The sequence below is a fragment of the Haliotis asinina genome, chromosome 5, assembly GCF_037392515.1.
Source record: "Haliotis asinina isolate JCU_RB_2024 chromosome 5, JCU_Hal_asi_v2, whole genome shotgun sequence".
Taxonomy (NCBI): Eukaryota; Metazoa; Mollusca; class Gastropoda; order Lepetellida; family Haliotidae; genus Haliotis; species Haliotis asinina.
Genome location: NC_090284.1, coordinates 55,432,205 through 55,454,375, shown reverse-complemented (window position 1 = coordinate 55,454,375; position 22,171 = coordinate 55,432,205). Strand labels below are relative to the sequence as shown.

Genomic DNA, 22,171 nt, shown 5'->3' with positions numbered 1-22,171 from the left:
GTCAATTGTATTATAGGCCGTTAGGCCCATATTACTGAATAAATACGCCTGTCTGTCTGTCTGTCTGTCTGTCTGTCTGTCATGCAACAGATATCTGTTTAATAATTAAGTTGCAATCACAGTAAATTCAACCAACCTTAATATATATTAAATCGCGTTTGGTTAAAAAAAATAATAATATAAAAAGATTTGATAACTCAAACAATCTATGCTCTTCCTAAAATAAATACCATAAAAGGCAACGCGTTTGAGGAAAGTGTTTGTTAAGCATTTTATCCAATTGATCAACTCATTATACACAGTCAACTCAACGCAGCTGGAAATGAAAAAAATATGTGCTAACCACTAGACCCGAAATAAATCAACAATGTATAATGAATAAAGTCTCAAATAACACGAGACCCAAACTAGAAATATCGATTTTAAATTCTTAATAACAAGACATCTCACTTTTGAGAATGTTGTTTAGCCGCACGGAGAAACCAATGTCATGACTGTCAACATTTACACAGGTATATTCTGTCAGGAATGTAATCACATATATTTACAGAGTTAGAGCATGATAATGAAACGCGTGGTTGAAAATGAAAACGGCGTGGGCCCGTTCGCATGTAGTCTAAGAAAGAGTTGTATTACTGAATGTTTTTCAAACATGACTGCCCTGTATACCGCCAGCTAGTCCATGTTGAACAATTTGCCTTTCAAACGTAACGTCGATTTAAAACATTGATGCTATTGATTACATGTACAGATCATGGACGATAATATGTTCGGTTGCTCTTTGAGATTATCCGTGCATCAACATTAGTTCAATGTTAAGTCATGCACATTTTAAAACCTTGGCTTAGGCAAACAATAAATACAGTAGTGTCCCATGTCACGCCTTAAAACTATGGTGGTGGGTTCGAATCCTCATTTTAAGCTTTCAGATTTTTCAGCATCATTACCATTCTTGTGGATTTCACCCAAAACGTCTCAGACCGGAATTATTCCCGACTTACCTGTCATATTTAGATGAATGCCTTGGTAAAACTGGAATATTGTTACAGGTATTATTCAATGCTTCATAACCACTGACATATATGTGTGAAAAGGTTTGTGAAGAAATGTGAAGTTAATGTGTTAAAGGCGTTCTTAGCTGTATGTGCCGTGCGTGGGACAATCTGAGCAGTACGCTCACAAAAATGCACAACCAGTGAAGATCCGGGTTAGGACTGATCTTCAACAACCCATAGGATGTGGTCAAATTCGCTGACGTGGTTGACATGTCATCCCAGTTGTGTAGATTGGTGCTCATGCTGTTGATCACCGATTGTCTCGTCCAGATTCTATTACCTACGACAGCTATCAAAAAATTTGAATATTGCTGAGTGAGGCGTTGAAAAAACAAGAAAAGGCAATACAAAACAAGATGTACACAGCTTGAATGTTCAGCCTAGTTAGAGTTGCAGTGTCGTGCAATGTGCAGGAACAGTAATTCCATGAAACGCTAGGGTTTATTATGTGAATCAGAATGAGGATGCAGAGACAAAAAGGCTACTTACGGCGTACCTTAATTGTCTACAAATCAGTAGCACGCATTTGAACTCCTGAATCATTTACAAACAACAAAGGGCTCTATGAGAGGGAGTCCTTGAGTAGACTCCAGTTCCGGTCATCAGAGTAATGCAGCATAACTAAGTAAGTTCCAAATGAAACGCAGAGCAATGAGTGCAGATTTCACGATACCTGGCTTGTCAGATCAATGCATATTGCTTTATGATAGAGAGGAATAATATCCACTCAAGTACTTACAGTAGGCTTGCATGATTGGATGTGTGGTAATTAGTGATGAATACATCAATCAGCGCTTTTAACTCGGCCTATTGTTTCATCCCAGCCGTGCTAACCTTGAACCTTTTAAGTTGTTTGTTACTCAAAATATGCATTTCCTTTACCTGTGGTCATTGTATTGTAAGGATATTTGCATTCTTAGTATACGGTTCCGTACTTAATGACACATGGAGATTTAATGAGAATGGAATTTTGGTACTTCTATAACAGTTTAACCTTTGTCGGTGCAGACACACATCAAGCAGGCTGAAACTGTTGTCACAAAGGAATAAAATGTGATTTGAATCTATAGAAATATAAAATCAAATTACTTACAGTCCGTTTGAGTCAGAATCGGGCCAATGAATTGCAAATTTTATCATTGTACAAAATTGCCACATAAATATAAATAGTACACATGTTTATCATTTACTATTACCCAACAGTTTTACTGATGTTTGAATATTTTCCGACCACACACCAAAAAAGTTGTTTAAGAAACTATCATCATTGAAAACGCAACAGTTGTTATCTGTCGTGGTGGGGTGAAACCACAGAAACGGAACAGCCACTATCTCGTCCTGTACGGGATACACATGGCTGGTGAATGCTGACGTGAAACAGTTGATGATTAAAGTGTACGATTTTGTCCGTGCTGAAACCGAAAGGGGCAAACCATTTTATGCTATTAAAATAGGCTGAGAGACTGTATTGAAACATGATGTATTTCCCGTCACATTTACAATTTTTCATACCTTCTATCCCACGTCACGCTATTCGTCCGAACACGCCAGTCTAGTGAACGATTTAGGATTCGTACCATTACATGGGAATAAATACGTCTTGTAGGGAACAAATCGTATATTTTAAATAACAATTTTTCAACGATTTTTCTCAATATCGAATATTGGTATCATCATCAATAACTTAACAACCCTGTTTACAATCTTTCAGAACATTGCCATATTAATCACAGGTATCATTAACAACAAACAAGAATGGTCAAACACATCCAGGTTTTCCTCAATACAGTTTCTGCCCATTTTGAAAAGGACAATATCCATTCTCAGCTTGTCAGATGGGGTTCATATCTGGGCATGGTGCGAGCTATGGTGATATTTCGATGGCGTTGTGTTGCAAATGGACGATGACGGTTCGAGAACGCTAACGTCGAACGTTGTCATTTATGAATATTGGACGACTGGCGAAGGAATGGTTATCAAACAGTGGCACGACGGAGGTATTCATTTAGTCTTTGTGGTACAGTAATGAGATTTGGATCCACTTTCGTCACAGAGCCACCAAACTGGGCTCATTTCCAGGGAACATCTCCTGGTGATGTCCCTCGTTACCTCGAGTACCCTTGAAGATCCGGATAGAATTGGTTCTCAGTAACTCATGCCTGTCGTAACAGGGACGGATGGTCAGGCTTCCTGACTTGGTTGACACATGTCATCGTATCCCAGTTGCTCATGATGTTGATGACTGGATTGCCTTGTCCATACTCGACTATCTACAGTAGGCTGCCACAGACCTGGAATATTGCTGCGTGTGGCGTAAAACTCACTCATGTTACAATGCGAGAAAGTTAATATAATATGATGAAAGAAAGCGTCTTTCAGCAATAAAAAAATACGCCCATTACCTGTACAGTTGCAAGGGTTATATTAAACTGCACCCAATAAAGACTCAGTTCAGGGTCTTTCAGGTTTTTAAAAATACTTCATGCCACCGGCGACTATGTGTTTCCTCCCAAATCAACTGATAACTGAACGGTTGATGTTACAACCGATCTTGCGACAAGGCAATCCTGCATAGCACATGCCAATAACATGCCATCTGAAAATCTACCTCTGTTTTGACATGTCAATAAAATTATTTAGTTTCTATTTTTGTTAACGTTTATATAAAACTACAGTGCACATGTAGTGTATATACATCAATAAGCTGGGGTCTACACAACACATGAATATTCACCTGCTTTACATGTTCATTTCAGTAAGCTATGAATGATCTCCAGCACGATCACAATGCTCTTGGATTCAGAATATGCTTAATTAATGCTTATTGCAACGTTCCCAAACTACATATAGATTTTAGAACCACCCGTATGTTTCAAAACTCATACATGTAGGTGTGTCTAATTTAAAACATTCTCCGCAGTAATACAAACTTTGGAAGTTTGAAATCTGTTCTCGTCTTTCTAATCAGATTTGTAAGTGTTTTCAATGGTAGATTAAACCCCCAAAGCAAATGGACAAACCACTTCGGCAATCCTAGGACTATATCCCGAGTGTTTTAACCGAATGTTTCCGAACTGATTATACAGACCTTCCCTTCAAATCAATGAACGTTAAGTAAGTGGACACTGCATTCATGTCAATTATTAGGTTGTGAGTAAATATATTGCAACGATTATTACTCTTTCAATCAATGAGCGCAAACACATCTTGATGGTTTAGACATAACGATGACCATTGTAGACGCTCTCATTTTTATATTTTCCCTTGGACATTCTATGGTTTCAACTGACAGTCTTATTTTGGATACCATGTGGTGCGATGTTTCTTAAAATGCCTTTGTACACGTATATCACTGAGAGTATTAAGGGCTTACTTTCAGTCAGTAACGCCCACATGAGTTGACTCAATGCAAGATGGGATGATAATTATGGTTTTGTTTTTCCTCAGGTGCTTTGAGCTTACTCATATTGCGCCCTTCCGGAAGAACACCATACTGTCAAATCAGATAGCACTTCAAATGGATGCTGATGGGTACATTTTTATGTTTCATACTTGCATACTTTCTGCAGATCAATTGATACTCTCATCTTTTATTCTATATAACATAGACCCGTGAAGGTCCGGGATGGAATAGGCCTTCAACAACCCAACTTCAGCTTGTCGGAAGGGGAGACTAACGGGATCGGGTGGTCATGCTTGTTGACTTGATTGACACGTGTCATCGGTTCCCAATTGCGCAGATCGATGTTCATGCTGTTGATCACTTGATTGTCTGGTCCAGGCTCGATTATATATATATACCACCGCCACATAGCTGGAATATTGCTGAGTGCAGCGTAAAACTAAAATCACTCACTTTATAATATATTTTGGCCTGTTGTTTTATGCAGCATTCAATGTTTCTTTGAAATTTATTTCGCTTTGCCATAATCACCTTGTTGTTATGTCATATCCGGGTGAAAAGACAATACGTGGATATATATATTAATAGGGATTAATATAGAGAGTCTTCTTGGTGGGTGAGTGAGTGAGTTTAGTTTTACGCCACACTCAGCAATATTCCGGCTATATGGCGGCGGTCTGTAAATAGTCGAGTCTGGACCAGACAATCCAGTGATCACAAACATGAGTATCGATCTGCGCAATTGGGAACCGATGACATGTGCCAACCAAGTCACCGAGACCACCAGATCCCTTTAGTCGCCTCTTACGAAAAGCATAGTCACCTTTTATGGCAAGCATGGGTTGCTGAAGGCCTGTTCTACCCTGGGACCTTCACGGGTCTTCTTTGTTGAGAAAACGGTGCCGATACCAGAATTAAATAACGGATTGACTTAAAGCTTTACAAAAACACCAAAATGGCAAAAATAACAGTAAAGACACTTCCCAACACAGGCATTAATATGATCACTAATTATTTAACTGGTTGATGTCACATCCCTCTGCGCAGTGATCATCTGAAAGATAACATCGCCTCATATGACATTAATAATATTTTTTCCTATGTTACTCTCACAAATATATTCATGTGTTTCATATATTTACTTTTTTATGATCGATAGGTGACTGCACCATTCTGGCGCTGCTCAAGTCTGGTTTACCGTGTATCGCAACATGTTGGGAGGTCACTGTGATGTACACAATTTCAGCGGTATTCGTATTATTTTACTTTACACGTAGAGGAAGGAGTTTCGGCGTATATTCGAGACTGGTTATACTCAAACGCTTTTATATTCAGATTAATTTTATCCTCTAAAATACTATTGCTATACGTAATACCGTTTTCACGACGTGATAAAGAATTGTTTGTTTGAAACACATTTTAGTTTTTTTTTGCAGAACAATATACATAATTAAGACATCTGTTGAAATGTGCCTTCAACTCATAGGGACTATGTTAGCTTTGCATCATTACGATAAACTACTCATTGGCAGTTGCTGAAATAATGAAATGTTTAACAGTGCTAGTAAACAAGCATTATAAAAAACTTTAAAGTGTCCCGATTTTATAACCTAACAAAGGATAGGAAATATAGAGTGTGATTCGTTTCCAATAAAGTGCATAGTTTTTTTCTTTAATTTAAGTAACTTTTTTGAGGCTATTTAACCTGTATTTGGATAGATTGTGTGAAAATGTACCAACATGGTTGTGATGCCCCATTCAAAAACTTGTCATATGTAACAATCGAACAGATGGACAGTTTTCGCGTTCTCACTGTTGACGAGTATGAGAACCGAGCCTCGTACAACCATTCACGGTCGAGACGATCAATAGGACGGATTTCCCAGCGCAATTGGATTGAAAAACGGGTCAATGTGGAATTTCGGAAACATCAGATTGAATGCAGTAGAAAATGTAAACGTGCTGTGTGAAATGTTGACAGCACAGAACATAAAATAAATAAGTTTAAAATTGTTTTCTCCCTTTTAAATACTTTGGGGATCCAGGTCAAACAGGAACCATTATATGTTATGCTCATATTTTATTTGTTTAAAAAAACATGGGAGATCGAGATTTTGGAAGCCTTACAAGTTGTAGGTGTAAGAAAATGTTATTTTGCAATTGTTGGAATATGCCCTGCTATATAATGAACTATTCGGGACAAAAACAAGCGACAGAAAGCAAGATGAGCGTGGAAGCATACGATCCCTAATGTAATCGATAAGCAGCATCAATTTGGCACCATCAACGTCATCATCAACATTATCACCAACAAAAAGAAATTGATGTTGTTCTATTTTCCCTATGGAGGTGATTTTGCTGCCAACTTGCCACAAAGGCCTGTTTAATGACATGTGGTCACGAACTATCCCAGTGAAAGGATTACCCGTTTCCTATTCGATCTGTGTCCAGCTACTAGCATCGTCCCCTGAGGCCTGCTGATGAGTGGTATGTACCTGTGGAGGAGAAATCCAGGTAAACTGAATGCAAGTGCTCCCTTCTCACCCTAATGGTCACGGGTGCTTGGAGGAAAATGTCGGATTTATTTTGGGAAAGAAAAAAGTTTCACATTTGGAATAAAAACACCCTGCAAGACGAACCTGAGCCGAATGTTCCCTGCACTACTTGCTACCGTACTCCTGGGACTTGTGCATTCTGGAGGCAGTATATTGTCGACGAAAATAGGTATGATATGATTCTTGTTGTGTTGCATGTCGATTTCTTATGCAATGTGTCTTCGATATCGTATACCTTCATTCTATAATTAGTTCGTATATTTGTCTATATGTCCCGTTGGGAAATGTACATCCTGGTAGACATCACGTTTACGTCAATAAGAGTGGTAGCTATATACTTATGACAATAAAAGAACCGTTATAACTGATCTGATCATATTTTATCAATAATACATGGTGATTGCACAGTAAACATATACGTCATGCATTTTGAATTCATGAAGTTGCCATCTAACCAGTGAACAACTGAAATGCAATACAGTTTTTTATGAAGGATCTATAGTTATTGGTTGAATAATCAAAGGGCACTGAAGTGATATATGGTTTCACACAATATAGACGCATATTTGATTTGTCGTTAAACATATTATTGTGAGTTTAATGATTTAAACATATTTATTGATGGCGGAAAAGGACTTTGCACTTAGAAAAACTCTTTTATACTGTCAATGTTGTTGAATGAACAACAACAACAACAGGGGACTGAAGTGATATGACACATCATTTCTTAAAACAGATAATTATATTCAATTTACCGTTAGAATTTGGGTTTTTTACTAGTTTTATAAGATAATATCCATATATGTTTCATCAGTTTGTAAGTATGGGATGTTCCTCTATCGTGTTAACTTGTTATCACAGGGAATAGCGACGAACACAACTTTCAGGCGTATTCGTTCAACTTTCCATAACTGGTATAGTTTTCAACTAATGATCAGCTCAACACCGATATTCTTACCCATCATTGCTGCATCAAAGCTTAAACAAGAGATACGCCTTTGTCATCCATTCGATTTCTTTCACAGTTTTTTTATGCGTCATCAATTTTCTTTCCTTCACAGTGGTCCTCGTCGACAGGGATTTGCATGCCGACTTCTTCTCACGTGACTGGTCATCCTTGTTATCAGCTGCGTACAATATGTCTTCATCAGAGATTCTGACATATCGGATGAACAGTAAAAACACTGCCTTCCATATCTCCTCGCGTGAGTAACTGTAATTTACTAACTAGTGTATCCCAGTTTTGCAATTGTCAAACGTCCATTCTGTTAAACGTTTGAGCAAATAACACAAGGGAAAAAGGCAATCATTAAAACTACTGCACATTTGCAGTCATTGAATCTGAAATGTTAATAAGCCATTGAAAGTAAATGTGCAGACTCTATCGTTCACATACACCATCGTACAGCATTAACACTGCTGAAACAAATACATACCCATTGTGTAGTCACGAATGCCTTCAGCTGAGGTTCCTTTTATATGTAAAACAGGTTTTGTCGCTACTATTCAAAGTGTTAGTGCAAAATGATTTTCGAAGAAGTATTTTTCGGTTTATAATTCAAGTGCCAAGATAACAGGTGTTCCTGAACAGCATGCTGAAAAGCTAATAGTTTAGACAATGCTTGGGTGCATATTAATATTGCATTGTGACAGATTGAACTGTTAACGGGTCATGATCCGAGAATGACAGTTGAATGACGGACTTCTTGTGTTTTTGCAACCTCCACTCTATTGATAAGTTTTTAAAACGTTGCTATAAACAACATATTTATTATGACAACTTCATTTCAGTCTGTGGAAAATTCAAGAGTGACGTTGTCGTTATAGTTGACACGACTTCCTCGTGCACGTTTGCTAACGTTGCTGCCACCGTGTTCAGACATTACATACGGGTGTCCAACAGAAAGTGTAGTGGGCATGAAGTAATAGACATACGTCCAGATCTTACATTTTACAGCGAGGCTGCATTAGATTTCACTAACCTAGGAATATCAGCTATAGCCAAGACCGCCTTCCTGTATGATGACGTCTTTGGTGAGTAAGTCTGTCGTTATCCTATAGTGCGTCGTCAGTGAAAACTACCGATGAATTTCGCTTTGAACAAAAAGTCAACCAAATACAGTGAATTAATAAATTTAGATTTTACACTTTTGTATGCACAGTTTGTTGCCAATAGTATAAGTGTTGAAGATCCGGGTTAGAATTGATCTTCAGCAACCTATGCTTGTCATAAGAGGCGATAAGAGGCGGGATTGGGTGGTCAGGCAGCCTGGCTTGGTTGACATGTGTCATGGTATCCCAGTGGTGTAGATCGATGTTCACTGTATAGATAGAATACTTCTGTGTGTAACAAACAAGTGAACAAAACGTTATAGTAAATTGAAAATACCAATTGCTCCGTCAGTATATATACTCCTTAAGTAAAAAATCCGATAACGGTTACTGGCAAATATATCAAATGCACATGTATGTGTTGAACTGATGGTTAACGAAATCTTTAAACGCATTATGAACCGGAATAGTTCTGAATGGATATGCTTTAGAATAAACAAAGCCCCAACAAAAATAACTTTCTTAAAAAACTGTATTTCGTCAAATGAAAACTTGAGGTGCATCATCAAACCATCATTTATGACTTTCGCAAAGAGTCATTCACCATTAAGTCTTCTTGAATGAATTTCACTTCACACTGAAAGGCTATACAGGCACTCAGTCAATTTCATTTGAACACTTGACTGCAAATTTACACACACACACACACACACACACACACACACATATATATATATATGCAATAGTTTGTTCTACAATTTACATCGCGTGATATATAAACAATCTGGGTCATACAAGAGTTTAATGAGTTTTTCATATAACAGTTGAAACGTTTCGTTGCTTGGCATTTGCATAAAACAGCGGTTCAGTAAATAAGCCTTTTAGATAATTGTAGTTTCAAATATCAGAAAACGACCGTTTCCTACAATGACATCCAGCAATGAATTTAGTAAGGCACTTAAGATATTCCCTCACCGGTTGATACTCTTGTGTTCAGGTAATGACAGTGTCCCGGATGTTCTGTATCGTGAAGTACCAAACGTCCTGATTCGGAAGATGATGATGACATCGGACAGCAGCTTGGAGTCATGGCTAAACCACCTGACACGGGGGAAAACATTGCGGTATATTGTGGCAGTGGGAACAGTGTCATCCCTCAAAATCCTGATGGGAGCGGTAGGATTTGTACTAAATGTAGTCATGCACATCAAAGAGTTTAAGAGACCGTTTGTAACTTTTGGCTCATCCCTGTTCCTCTTTAAACACACCAGCCCTCTATCTTTCTGAAAGGAATAAACTCCAAAGACTCACCAATATTCGCGCGGCTGAGTGAGTAAGAGACCGTTAGGACCCACCCAGCTGCGCGAATATTGGCGAGTCGTCGGGGTTTATTGTGCTTAAACCTACGATCCCGTCAGTCGCCTCTTACGACAAGCGTGGGTTACTGAAGGCCAATATTCTAACCCGGATCTTCACGGGTAAGGAACCAACAGGGGAGGCCAATACAAGGGCAACATAATTCATGAGATTGTTATTTCGATGCCAAACTTTTTGCGCGTAAGTGGTCAACCTAACCACCGATTTCGCTTTTAGAAAAAATGAGAAATTCATGTCGTTTTAAGAAAATATTTTTTTTAAGAAACATATAACGACGGCTATAGTGCAGCTTGTATGCAACGTTTCTACAACTTGACTCTAGGTCAGTGGGCTGTGATGGTGACCGGGGAATCGAACCCGCGCCGCAGGCACTATGACTATTAGGCTCCCTCGCCGCCCATGGGTGTAATTAATAATTCATAATTAATAAATGAGGTAACTTAGTGGTTATAGTGCCTGGGACGCGGGTTCGATTCCCCGCAAAGGCAGAAAGTGTACAGCCCATGCATTGTGTTCCCCGTTATACTGTTGAATTCCAGTGCTAAGCCTGTACAACGAGACGGTGCTGACATCTGACATGTGAGAAATTGATGAAAACATTCTGTACTCGTTTCTGTATTTCAGTGATGGGGGTATTACAGTTCTGATTCTGCGTTAGGACCGGGTCAGTATTTGAAAGCGGGGAGTCAATACACGCAATAAAGTCGCCAATATACAAAGCTTGGCCTCCAATAAACGAAAGACACGCACTTCCTTATTTGGGGGGACATGTCGTGTATTGGAGGCAGTTTTAGGTTTAAATAATGCAGATGTTAGTAATATATGTTCAATCTTCACTGAGTCGAAAAACAGTTAAGTGTATAGCCTTGTCGAGAAAGGTGACATCAACAAAATGTAAAGACATTGAACCAGCATACACTAGGGCAGCTGATACCATCTGTTGTTCATAGTTGGGGACCTCACAAAGATTAATGTTCATCGGAATGAAACATAAATTCTACGCCATCTTCGTCAGTGTTCCTGAGGCTGGTGGATCAGCCAGTTGGTATACAACATATATTCCCGACAGGTGACCTATGTACATTTGATCATATTCACATAGCATTGCTATTTCAAATGTTTACAGGCTTGTAAAGCTGGTGTCCCCGATACCTTTCACTGGGTCGTAGTTCTTACTGACTCGGAGACTCTACATTTCAACATGTCCACCTGCCCCTTCAAACACTTGGTCATGTTTAGACACCGTGTGGCGTGGAACAACGTTCCAGGTGCTGACAACAATGGCAGTGTAAGTGTATATACAGTGAAATTATGTCATAAACATTGACCTGTTTAATTTCCCTCAGTCTTAACATTTTGTAACAAGGTAGTCAAATATGTTACCAAATCTATGTGATAACGAGTTCAGTGTTTGCCCGGAGACCGGAAGATCGGTAGTTCGATAGACTGGTCACGTGGTACCAACCAGTTTAAAATACAGTGCTGTTGCTATCCTTCCAGGCGCTCGACAAGAGATCGTGAGAGTTCTCTCTAGTTCGTAACCATGTGTCTGAGTGGGTGACTCCTTTGAGTGGCATTTAGAAGTTGGTCTGAGAAGCAGCTTGCACTTGCTTCATGTGGTGTTAGTAGCCACACCGAAACGTCCTTCATACTGATAATAATATAAATTAATTTGTATATCCATAATTATATTTTTCCTCGTTGTCTGAATGGGATATCAATAGTATAGTATTACTAAGCACGTGGACCCAGATTGATACAAGCAACAATAAATACGCTGTACGTCCTTGTCTGTATGTGAAAGCGACGTTAGAGCACTGTACCCTTCACCAACCGATATTGAGGTGTATTGTGCTTTCATGATGTTTGCCATCAATATGAACCAAATAACCAAATTTCCAAACAACCAAAACCTTCTCGGTAGCTTGAAGAAAGGGAAGGCTTTGATGTTTCGTTTAATCACTTGTACAGACATTGGTCATTATGAATTATGTTGATTGCAGGTAGATACAGGATTCCTCATTGATGGTTTGGCGACAGCCATGGCTATTTTAAACAGTCAGACTGACGCTCACTGTAACAATCAGTGCAGAGAGACTTGTATGTCAACAAACGGCAACCTTTCTGAGATACACCCTGACACGGTAAGTATGCATGCATTTCATGCACATACATACAAACAAAGCGACAAACCGTCTCTGTGACGGTACAGAGTTCTAGCCAGATTCGGGCTATATCACATTATAAGCATTTGTTTATGAATTACAGTGAAACAGTGCAGACATCATGTGTTGACGACACAGTGAGCGTATCCTGTCCAATAGGTAGCATCTGTTTATGAATTACAATGAAATAGTGCAGACATCATGCGTTGACGACACAGTGAGCATATCCTGTCCAATAGGTAGCATCAGAAACACGTGCAAAGGAAAGTTAATTGTTCATCTGAATAAAACAGGGGACTATGGTATATGTCATTTGGGAATTGCATCGCGCATATATTTTTGTCACTAATGCTTATAAATGTCGAAACACCCCCCTCGTGTTTGCTTTAAACCATTTGAAGGCTTTTTTGAGGTCTTAGATATTTAAATGAGGCACAATTCAGATGACGCTCTTTGTATTTGTCGGAGAAAAGCATATTTGATTATACTTTCAAACTGTGTGAAATTTTTAGACAACAATTGACTCTTGAGCTGCTCGACGTGGGCGGAAGTGGAATTTATCCGGCTTGTTTTCTAGAAATAGTTATATTTCTTTGTTATTGAATATTCAGTCAGCTGCGTTTGTGACGACCACTCTGTCAACGAACTAATGGATTTAACGAACTGTATGTTTATGGCAAAGTACAAAGTCTGTACTTCTTACATAAGGAACTATGAATTCATTTCGAGTGTAGTTAACTAATTGTGAAGCAGGTAAATCATACCCTGGTTCCCTTTATTGCTTGCTCATGTTGGTACATAGAGAAAGGAACTTGGTTATGCAAGCACTATCAAACGATATCAGAACACCGATATGCTGAAGTTAAATTTTGCTCATGTGATTCACGGTCCCTCGCGATGCTATGTATGTATCGGGGCATAATGTCATTCATTGTGCTAGTACAAGCTTTATTCCTGAAACGGGATACGTTCCATCTCTCTCTCTCTCTCTCTCTCTCTCTCTCTCTCTCTCTCTCTCTCTCTCTCTCTCTCTCTCTCTCTCTCTCTCTCTCTCTCTCTCTCTCTCTCTCTCTCTCTCTCTCTCTCTCTCTCTCTCATGCTAGTCATCTTAGCCATCCCATGATGTAAGTTGCAAGTATCGTTTCAATATGACTGTGGGATAATAAAAAAGGAATAAAAAGAAATAAAAAATAAAAATAAAACAATAACCTTTATGTGAATGTGAGTGCGTATTGGTGTCCATACTTGGCTACAGATTGGCTAAAGATTGTCCATACTTGGCTACAGATAATCAGATCCTTGCACATTTCAGTATCCTGGAATCACCGGTAATATATCGTTGTCGCCTTCTCGGACTGAGACTATGGTGCTGGAACTGTTACAGCAAAACTATTTAACAGCAAAACCAACAACAGTAAGTACAGTTATACTTAGGTTCATGACAATAATCTATTGATGTGTTGTCGAATCTGAATGCCTAGAAAGCTGTGTTAAAACATAATGTTGAAGAAAAGCAAGAGAACTCTTCAAATTTCCCCATATTTAGGATTCCCATCTTAACATAGTTGTGATTCAGTCTTGAACTATGTTCTTCCATATCTGTGGCATCTAATAGTTTGTCATCTGTGCTGCTTATAACATTGTACTCTTTCAATGTACAAACGAGTAGTGTATATTGGAAAACCTGGTATATGATTTGAAGGAAACACTATGCATGATGCCCACTGCTTATGTCTTAATACGTAAATCCCATAAATCTCTCTGTACTCTGTTTGTGCTAGATAGGGACATGGTCGAGACAAAGCAATGTGCACCTACGCAATTCTTCAATCCACAGCGGCAGCAAACCTAGTTTGGTAGTTGTAACCAAACACGTAAGTATACTATTATTTTTCCTCGATACGAGAGAGAGAGAGAGAGAGAGAGAGAGAGAGAGAGAGAGAGAGAGAGAGAGAGAGAGAGAGAGAGAGAGAGAGAGAGAGAGAGAGAGAGAGAGAGAGAGAGAGAGAGAGAGAGAGAGAGAGAGAGAGAGAGAGAATTTACAAATTTAGAGCTTTGATACTTTCGTTTTTATCCTTGATATTCCAAAGACGTATGTCTATCTCCTAATTTGTTTCCTTGTTGTTGAACGCCGCACTCAATATTATTATCACGGCGGTCTGTAAATAATCAAGCCAGTGATCAACAGCATGACCATCGACCTACGCAACTGCGATAAGGTGACTTGTGTCAACCAAGTCAGCGAGCCTGTATGCACGATCACTTCAGTCGTCTTTGTCTGAGGGTTCTGAACACCAGTTCTTATGGGATCTTCGAAGGTTGCGTAAATATTAAATCGGCATACTTTCTGGGACAGTCACATTTCTCAGCATCCAATTCCAGGAACCCCCTTTTGTAATCCGTGAGGAGACGGAGAGTGGAACGAAGTACACCGGATACTCTATGGACGTGTTTGAGGAGATTGCGAGGCGTCTTGACCTCGACTTCACTGTTTACGAAGCCAAGGATGGGCAGTATGGAAGGCAGAACCCGGATGGAACGTGGACAGGATTGATGGGTGACATACTAACTGGGGTAAAACCTAGTGATTAGATTTCATTATATACATGTACTGACATGCTGCCATGACATCAATGTAAGCAGTACGTTACATGTTTCCTTATCTACAATCATTTTACCTAGATGTATTAGGTGAGTACCTTAGATATAGGTAGTCGTCTTTTATGGCAAGCATGGGTTACTGAAGGCTTATTCTACCCCGGGTCTCCAACTACGGGAAGTAGGTAGGGTTTGCAACAAGTAGTTGTGGAAGAAATTTGTTCTTTTTTTAAAAGACGCCAGTATTATAGACCTCTGTTACTGGCCATGCATAAGGCAAAGACATGGTACCATGGTATCCCAACATGGTATCCCCGCATTATCAACGAAATACATTTTGGTCGATCTTGCTGTCTCGAGCCGCATGACTACACAATGGTTGTAAAGACATAAACTATTTTTCAGAATTGTAATTTCTTCCTTGCTCTTACAACAAAGACAGGCCACAGAACATGTTCAAAACGTTTTCCGTTGAGAATACACGTATTATGACAACTTAGTGTCTATCAGTACTCACACGTCTTAATTTCAGTGAATCTTGCACTCAGCCGACTATGCACATCCTCCACCGTAAAGACATTAATATTGAAGTGGAAATTACACGTCCCCTAATCCCATGCAGGCTGAAGGGACACATTCTCAGTGACTTCACGTCAACAACCTGACGCTTCACTGAATGCCCAAGTCATGGCTGCTTACACTGAGTGAGTTTAGTTTTACACCGCACTCAGCAGTATTCCAGCTATAGGGGCGGTGTGTCAATAATCGAGTCTGGACCAGAAAATGCAGTGATTAACAACGTGAGCATCAATGTTAACAACTAGGAAACGATGTCATGTGTCAATTAAGTCAGCGAGTCTGATCACCCGATCCCGTTAGTCACCTCTTCCGACAAGTATAGTCACCGTTTTCGTCAAGCATTGGTTGTTAAGGACCTATTCTACCCCGTATCTTCTCATGGGTGGGTTTCTTACATTGTTTGCATGTGAACGCTAGAGCTATTTTAACATTAATGTTTCAGTCCACACAAAAATAGTGCGTGTGTGAGTTAGTGTTTTCGTCACATCGGCAATATTTCAGCCACGTTCTCGTGACAAGAGCAATTAATTCTTGCATTATAGAACAATACAATATAAATTAATACATCAGTAGCCTGTTAATGAGGACCAGTGTACTAGTGTATCACATCGATTAAAGTAAAACTAGCATGTTACCTCAAAATTATATTCCAAAGAACAATGCAATATAAAAACAGGCAACAACCGTAGGTAGATCACCAAGGGACCATTGGGATTTATTGATACATTTGCCTCCTGCACTCACCCACAACCCTTCCTCCCGCCGATTAAGTTATCGAAAAATGAAAAAATAAATCAGAAAGTAATGCAAACATTCAAAAGTAAAACAAAGTAGAATCTATACAACCAGCCCTGCTATTCAAACGATTAAAAATAGATGTACGTGGAATTCAGTGCGCTTTGCTAACATAAGATTATTTCTAATACTACGCGCCTCTAAAAAAACGTTAAAGCGACTCTCCAATACTGTATCTTGACACAGATGTGACGCCATTTTCAATATGTAAGAAGTGTAATAAGTATTGTTATATCCTTCTGATTTATACCATGCGATTTGTGTAATGTGTCTTCCGATATTACATGTATAACAATACAGTTGTCTGTAAATGTACCCTAGAAGATCCGGGTTAGAATTGATCTTTAGTTATTTATGTATGTCAGGTTCACTGACTCGGTTGACATATGTCATTGTATCCAAACTGCGTAGATCGATACTTATGCTGATGATCACTGAAGTGGCTGGTTCAGACTTGATTATTTACAGACCGCTTCCATATAGTTGGAATATTGTTGAATGTAGAGTAAAGCTAAGCTCACTCACTCACTCACTCACTCACTCACAGTAAAATGTAACATTTCTCCACCCAGTACGCCGACATAGCTGTGGCGTCCCTGTCCATGACAACCGAGAGAGACAAGGTCGCCGATTTTACAACTCCATACTACGAGTTCGGGGGTATTCAGATCCTCATCAAGAACAGTAACGCGGAAAAGTCTCTGCTGGCATTTGCTAACGTGTTTTCCGGGGAGGTGTGGGCATGCTGGGCATCAGTCCTCCTACTGACTGGACTTCTCGTGTGGGTCTTCGAGAAGTTCAGCCCCTTCAGTCCCTACAACAACGTCCAGCGAAAGGATCAAAAGAAGTTCACGGTGACCGAGGGGCTGTGGCTCGTTACGGCGTCATTTCCCATGGCAGGTATGTCACTATATCACTCTGATCTTGGATCTGGTGACAGTGGTATGACTAGCTCTTTCACACTCTCAGTTTTCGAATTAAGGCCAGCCCATATTACAGATTACATGTTGGGTCTGAAATTCCCCATGGCCTGCAGGAAATCAATTTATTTCAGGTAGTTAACAAACGAAGAGAGGCAAAGCATTTAGTCTTATAGCTGCAGAAGTCCTTCTGGAACTTTCGGTACGTAATGTATTACATGTGATTGTTTTGTGTTCGATGAACTGAACTTATTAAATGTAGTGGTGGTTATAACTTAACATATTAAATGTAGTGGTGGTTATAACTGAACATATACTTTATATCACCATTTTCTTATGTCTTATGAACAGTTCAGACAGTTTTGCATACAATCCCGATAGTGTTCCTTTGGTCCCACTTTGCATAAACGTGGCATCATGTTACCCCGGCCTGACCGACAGTGACTGCTTGTGTTCAGAGTGAAGACATTTGACGAGTTTGTTTGCCTTATAGTGTGGTTGTATTCGTTTCTTCTTTGCTGAAACCGATGTGTACGATTTGTGATCAAAGATCGAGGTCTTCGAAGGTCTTTACGTCATGATCAAGATGTCCAGTTCAAAATTGCCCAACCCTGGCCACTCAAACCATGAGTGGCAACCACCTTCCATATCAGTTTTTTTTCCTCACTCCTTGCTTTATCCCTCTGTGGGCATTGTCCACCTTCGTCTGTTATCATCAATGTTGGTCAAGAAGGGACGATGTTCAATAATCATCCAAAGTCCACAAATACACCCGTCTCAGAGTGTTTGTCTTATGGTTATATATTGGCTTAAGGAATGCCATTTATGAATTGATCCGTAATAAAGGGCCCGTTAGAAAATTGACTCTGATACTTGGCCAAAACCCTCAATCATGTCCTCCTTAGAATTTGGTGGCTGTCTAAACCAATCATCATTACACCAACGCGGAGACAGATCCGGAGACAATATCTTTTGCATTTTCTCAAAGCTGGTAAATCAGCTGTACCGACATTACGCATTGTTATAGGTTTTTCATTACATCATATATCTCACCAGTAAGAAAGACACCAGAAAAACAACATAATCTTGGAAGAAATAATTCCACAAAACACCGTGGTTAATCTGTAACTTCATCGCAGGTCCTGAATGCACACCCCGAACATTCTCGACCCGTATGTTGGTGGGCGGATTCTGGTTCTTCTGCAGCATCATGATGGCCACATACACAGCTAACCTGGCTGCCTTCCTCACCACTTCCAGGCTCAACGTACCCATAGGTAGGTGCACCTGGCTGACGTGGTTGTCTAGCCACAGGTTCCACTTTGTTGCAAGTTACATTGCATCCATAGAGTATTGGTGGAAACGAATCAGGGGGCACAAGTGTTCCTAATCTTTTCCGGGTTCCTTCCTATGCCTTGCATTGCACTTTGTGTGAAAATCTGGGAATAGGTAGGGCAATTGTACGTTCATGTTTGTTTCAGTACATAATGGAGCATATGATACGCCTGGAACGTTACATCTAATTACACCTTCGCGCGAGTAATGAACATCTTAGAGCGTGCTTAAGAAAATCACATCATCCTTTCGTGACCAACTGTTGTTGCTTTGATAGTTTGATTCAATAACCTATGACAAATGAGCGAGCCTATGAATTCTTGTAATGAAAGCAAAAGTGCCTGGAAACTTCGAATTTAATTACCAAGAATCCTCCAGATTACTTTTGGTCTTCTACTTATGTGATGCATGTATCCTTTGCTTTTATGAAACATGGTACATGTTGTTACTGCATTGTGTTCATTCTTTCTTTTGTAGAGTCACTTGATGACCTCGCAAAGCAAAACATAATCAAGTACTCTGTAGTTCAAGGAACTGTAATCCACGAGTACTTTCAAAGGATGGCCAAAATAGAATCAGATTTTTACCAAGAATGGAAAAGCATGAGTTTTTATACCAAGAACATATTAGACACATCTGACGCATTACTAGCAAACTATGCCGTGTGGGACTATCCACTTGGGGACAAGTACCTGACGATCTGGAGATCCATCCAGAAGACCGGTTTGCTAAATAGTTCCAGTGAAGGCATTGCCAAGGTATTGGCGGGTAATTTTGCCTTCATCCACGAGTCACCTATGATACAGTATGAACTCTCCAAGCATTGTGACTTGCTGGCTGTTGGCAAGCAGTTCAGCAGTAGAACGTACGCATTTGCTTTGCCTGAAGGCTCGCCATTGACCCGTGTCATCTCATATACGTGAGTACCTTCAGCCTTGTATGAACTAGTTTACTTTGACACATGGTTATTTTAATTGAAGCTCTACGCTCTTTTCTGTATGCGCACGAATATGAATTTTCTGGTTTACATGAATGTGACGGAAAGTAATATTTCTGCCATCACTTTGTATGTAGAGCTTACAACACCTGCCATAGAGACCCAGAAACAAACATGTCTAGTACAGTCCCTGCAGGTATATAATAGTTCGCTGGTTCCTCGAGTTGCTGTTCGATATATTCTATTCGACCAATTCAAAAAAGTATTATGAAGACTAAAAAAATAATAAAAAATAAAAATATATTTTCTTTTCAGAGAAAAGGTATTAGCACAAAACTATACTGGAAAGGTTTAGCGACATAGCCTATACACGTGAACCTTGATAGCTTGATACTTTACAGAGACATTAAGCAACATATGTGTCTGAATATGTGTAAATGTATTGCAAATGATGACCAAAATGTGAGTAAGTGAGTGAGTAAGTATGATTTTACATTTCTACTAAAAGATACTGTAAGGTTCAGATATAGAAACACAGATGTCTTGTAGACTATTGATTTCATCTTCACGTTTATATAATTATGACACTCTGGAACAACTTCACTAGGTCTTGTGATTCCAGAATACTACAACTGCAGTCTGAGACAATCCTGGAAACAATGAAGACCAAATGGTGGAAGAAAGGCAGTGTGACTTGTTCCCAGGTGGACGAAAGTGGCGGTCTCACATTTCATACCGTCGGTGGCATCTTCGTTGTCGTCAGCGTCGGAATTGGACTTGGAGTATTCTCCCTTGGACTAGAGCGCCTGTGGGCATCAGTGACAAGGATACCGAAAGTAAGATCCGTCACATGCATTAATAACTACATTAGTTTGCCATAAGTGAGTCATCATTAGTGAAATTTCCATACTTACGCTCTAATTAACTAACCGTTGCAAGAATATTTTTTCATAAATTGATTACCAGTCATTTTATTTGGATATTTTGCAAACATCTTGGAAATCATCTTCATCTACGTTTGCATGCGTTTCTGTCATCTTTCCGTTGATTAGTTATCGAATGACACATAAGCCTTGTACGTACGACTCAGTTTTAATCTATCTCATGTTAACCTGATTTGCATGTCTCATATATGTTGTTTAAATAGTTGCAGTTTTCGTAATTATCATTGGAAAATCGAATGTGAATTATATGTATATACCTCAGATGATTCCCCTTGTATATAGGTATTGACAGCAATGAGACCAAAACTAAATTTATGAAAATTATTTTTGCGAGACTTAATAAACTTGCCAACGTATGGCAATATAACTAATGATGACTCAGTCATTTCCAACATCTGTAGTATAGATTATATATTACTCTGGCTATTCAACAGGTATTTATGGATAAACTAAAAGAACAATAACGTGCGCCGGACTTTGTCATGCGTATCCAAGGGTCATCACCGCGTTACTAAACCCCATATTTGTTTAACTCTTAAAAATATTTACCATTTGTTACCATAGAGACGCTATAACAATCTCCGCGTGGTACTTGTTTTAAGTTAATAGAAAGATTACCATAATGTAATCAGGTAATGCCAGATCTCATACCCAAACTTTAAAAATCAATTATATGGTAACCGCGTACTTCTGCTTACTATAGTAATACAAAATAGTGAGGTGTAAGATTGTAACAAGACCCGTTATCGGCACGGCATATATTACAGAAGCACCACAACACTCAAGTAACATCGCCAAACAGCCGAACAAATCTTGCCGTTGATTTCAACCCTGGGACCAGCTATCTTGCCAAGGACATGTACACTGGTGATGACACAGCGGATGCCGTCACACTAGAGATGGCCCGGATGTATTAGTAGAATTGTTTCATTTGACATTAAATCTATGGTAATACATTTTTCATTTGTTAAGGTGACATGTATATTTATTGTAACGTTATAATATATTCCAATGTAAAGATCTCTTTCTATTGCTTTTGTGAATTAGCATAACGAGAAAGAAGACTTTTCTGAACACACTGCACTCTTTGTATCTCTAAATATAATGGTATACGGTAGGGTAGCCGGGTAATGGTCTCGCCAATGGTTTCATTTCCCACATGGAAACAATGTGTAAAGCCTGTTTATAATGACCTTCGCCCTGATGTTGCTGGAATATATTAGTGAAAACGATGTGAAATAAAACTTACTTAGTTATACATATTTGCGATATACAAGAATCAAAGGATTACATATATTTTACCAACAGAATGTGCACTGTATGTAACAATGACTATTAAAATACGATTTGGGTCGTGATGACTGTTGATGTGTTTGAATGGGTGATGGGACAACAGCGTCCAGCAGTAGTCTTATACAGCCAGTCATGGAAGAAATGTAATGAAATGTAATGAAAT

The 22,171-nt window shown here is 39.2% G+C and overlaps 1 protein-coding gene across 2 annotated transcripts; it reads left to right on the top strand.

The window, feature by feature from the left end:
• The first annotated feature begins 6,892 nt into the window (after positions 1-6,892).
• Positions 6,893-22,073, top strand: LOC137283613 (ionotropic receptor 25a-like). Of its 2 annotated transcripts, XM_067815205.1 has the most exons (14): positions 6,893-7,182; positions 8,075-8,218; positions 8,805-9,047; positions 10,063-10,241; positions 11,569-11,730; positions 12,446-12,586; positions 13,920-14,021; positions 14,389-14,481; positions 14,990-15,181; positions 17,152-17,479; positions 18,639-18,776; positions 19,312-19,753; positions 20,394-20,607; positions 21,483-22,073. In XM_067815205.1, the coding sequence occupies exons 1-14, from the start codon at positions 7,107-7,109 to the stop codon at positions 21,630-21,632; spliced, it is 2,604 nt and encodes an 867-aa protein (XP_067671306.1). In that variant the 5' UTR covers positions 6,893-7,106; the 3' UTR covers positions 21,633-22,073. The 2 variants fall into 2 exon arrangements, with proteins under 2 accessions (XP_067671306.1, XP_067671307.1); XM_067815206.1 differs by lacking the exon at positions 14,990-15,181 and having other exon boundaries at positions 6,912-7,182.
• Positions 22,074-22,171: the final 98 nt, after the last annotated feature.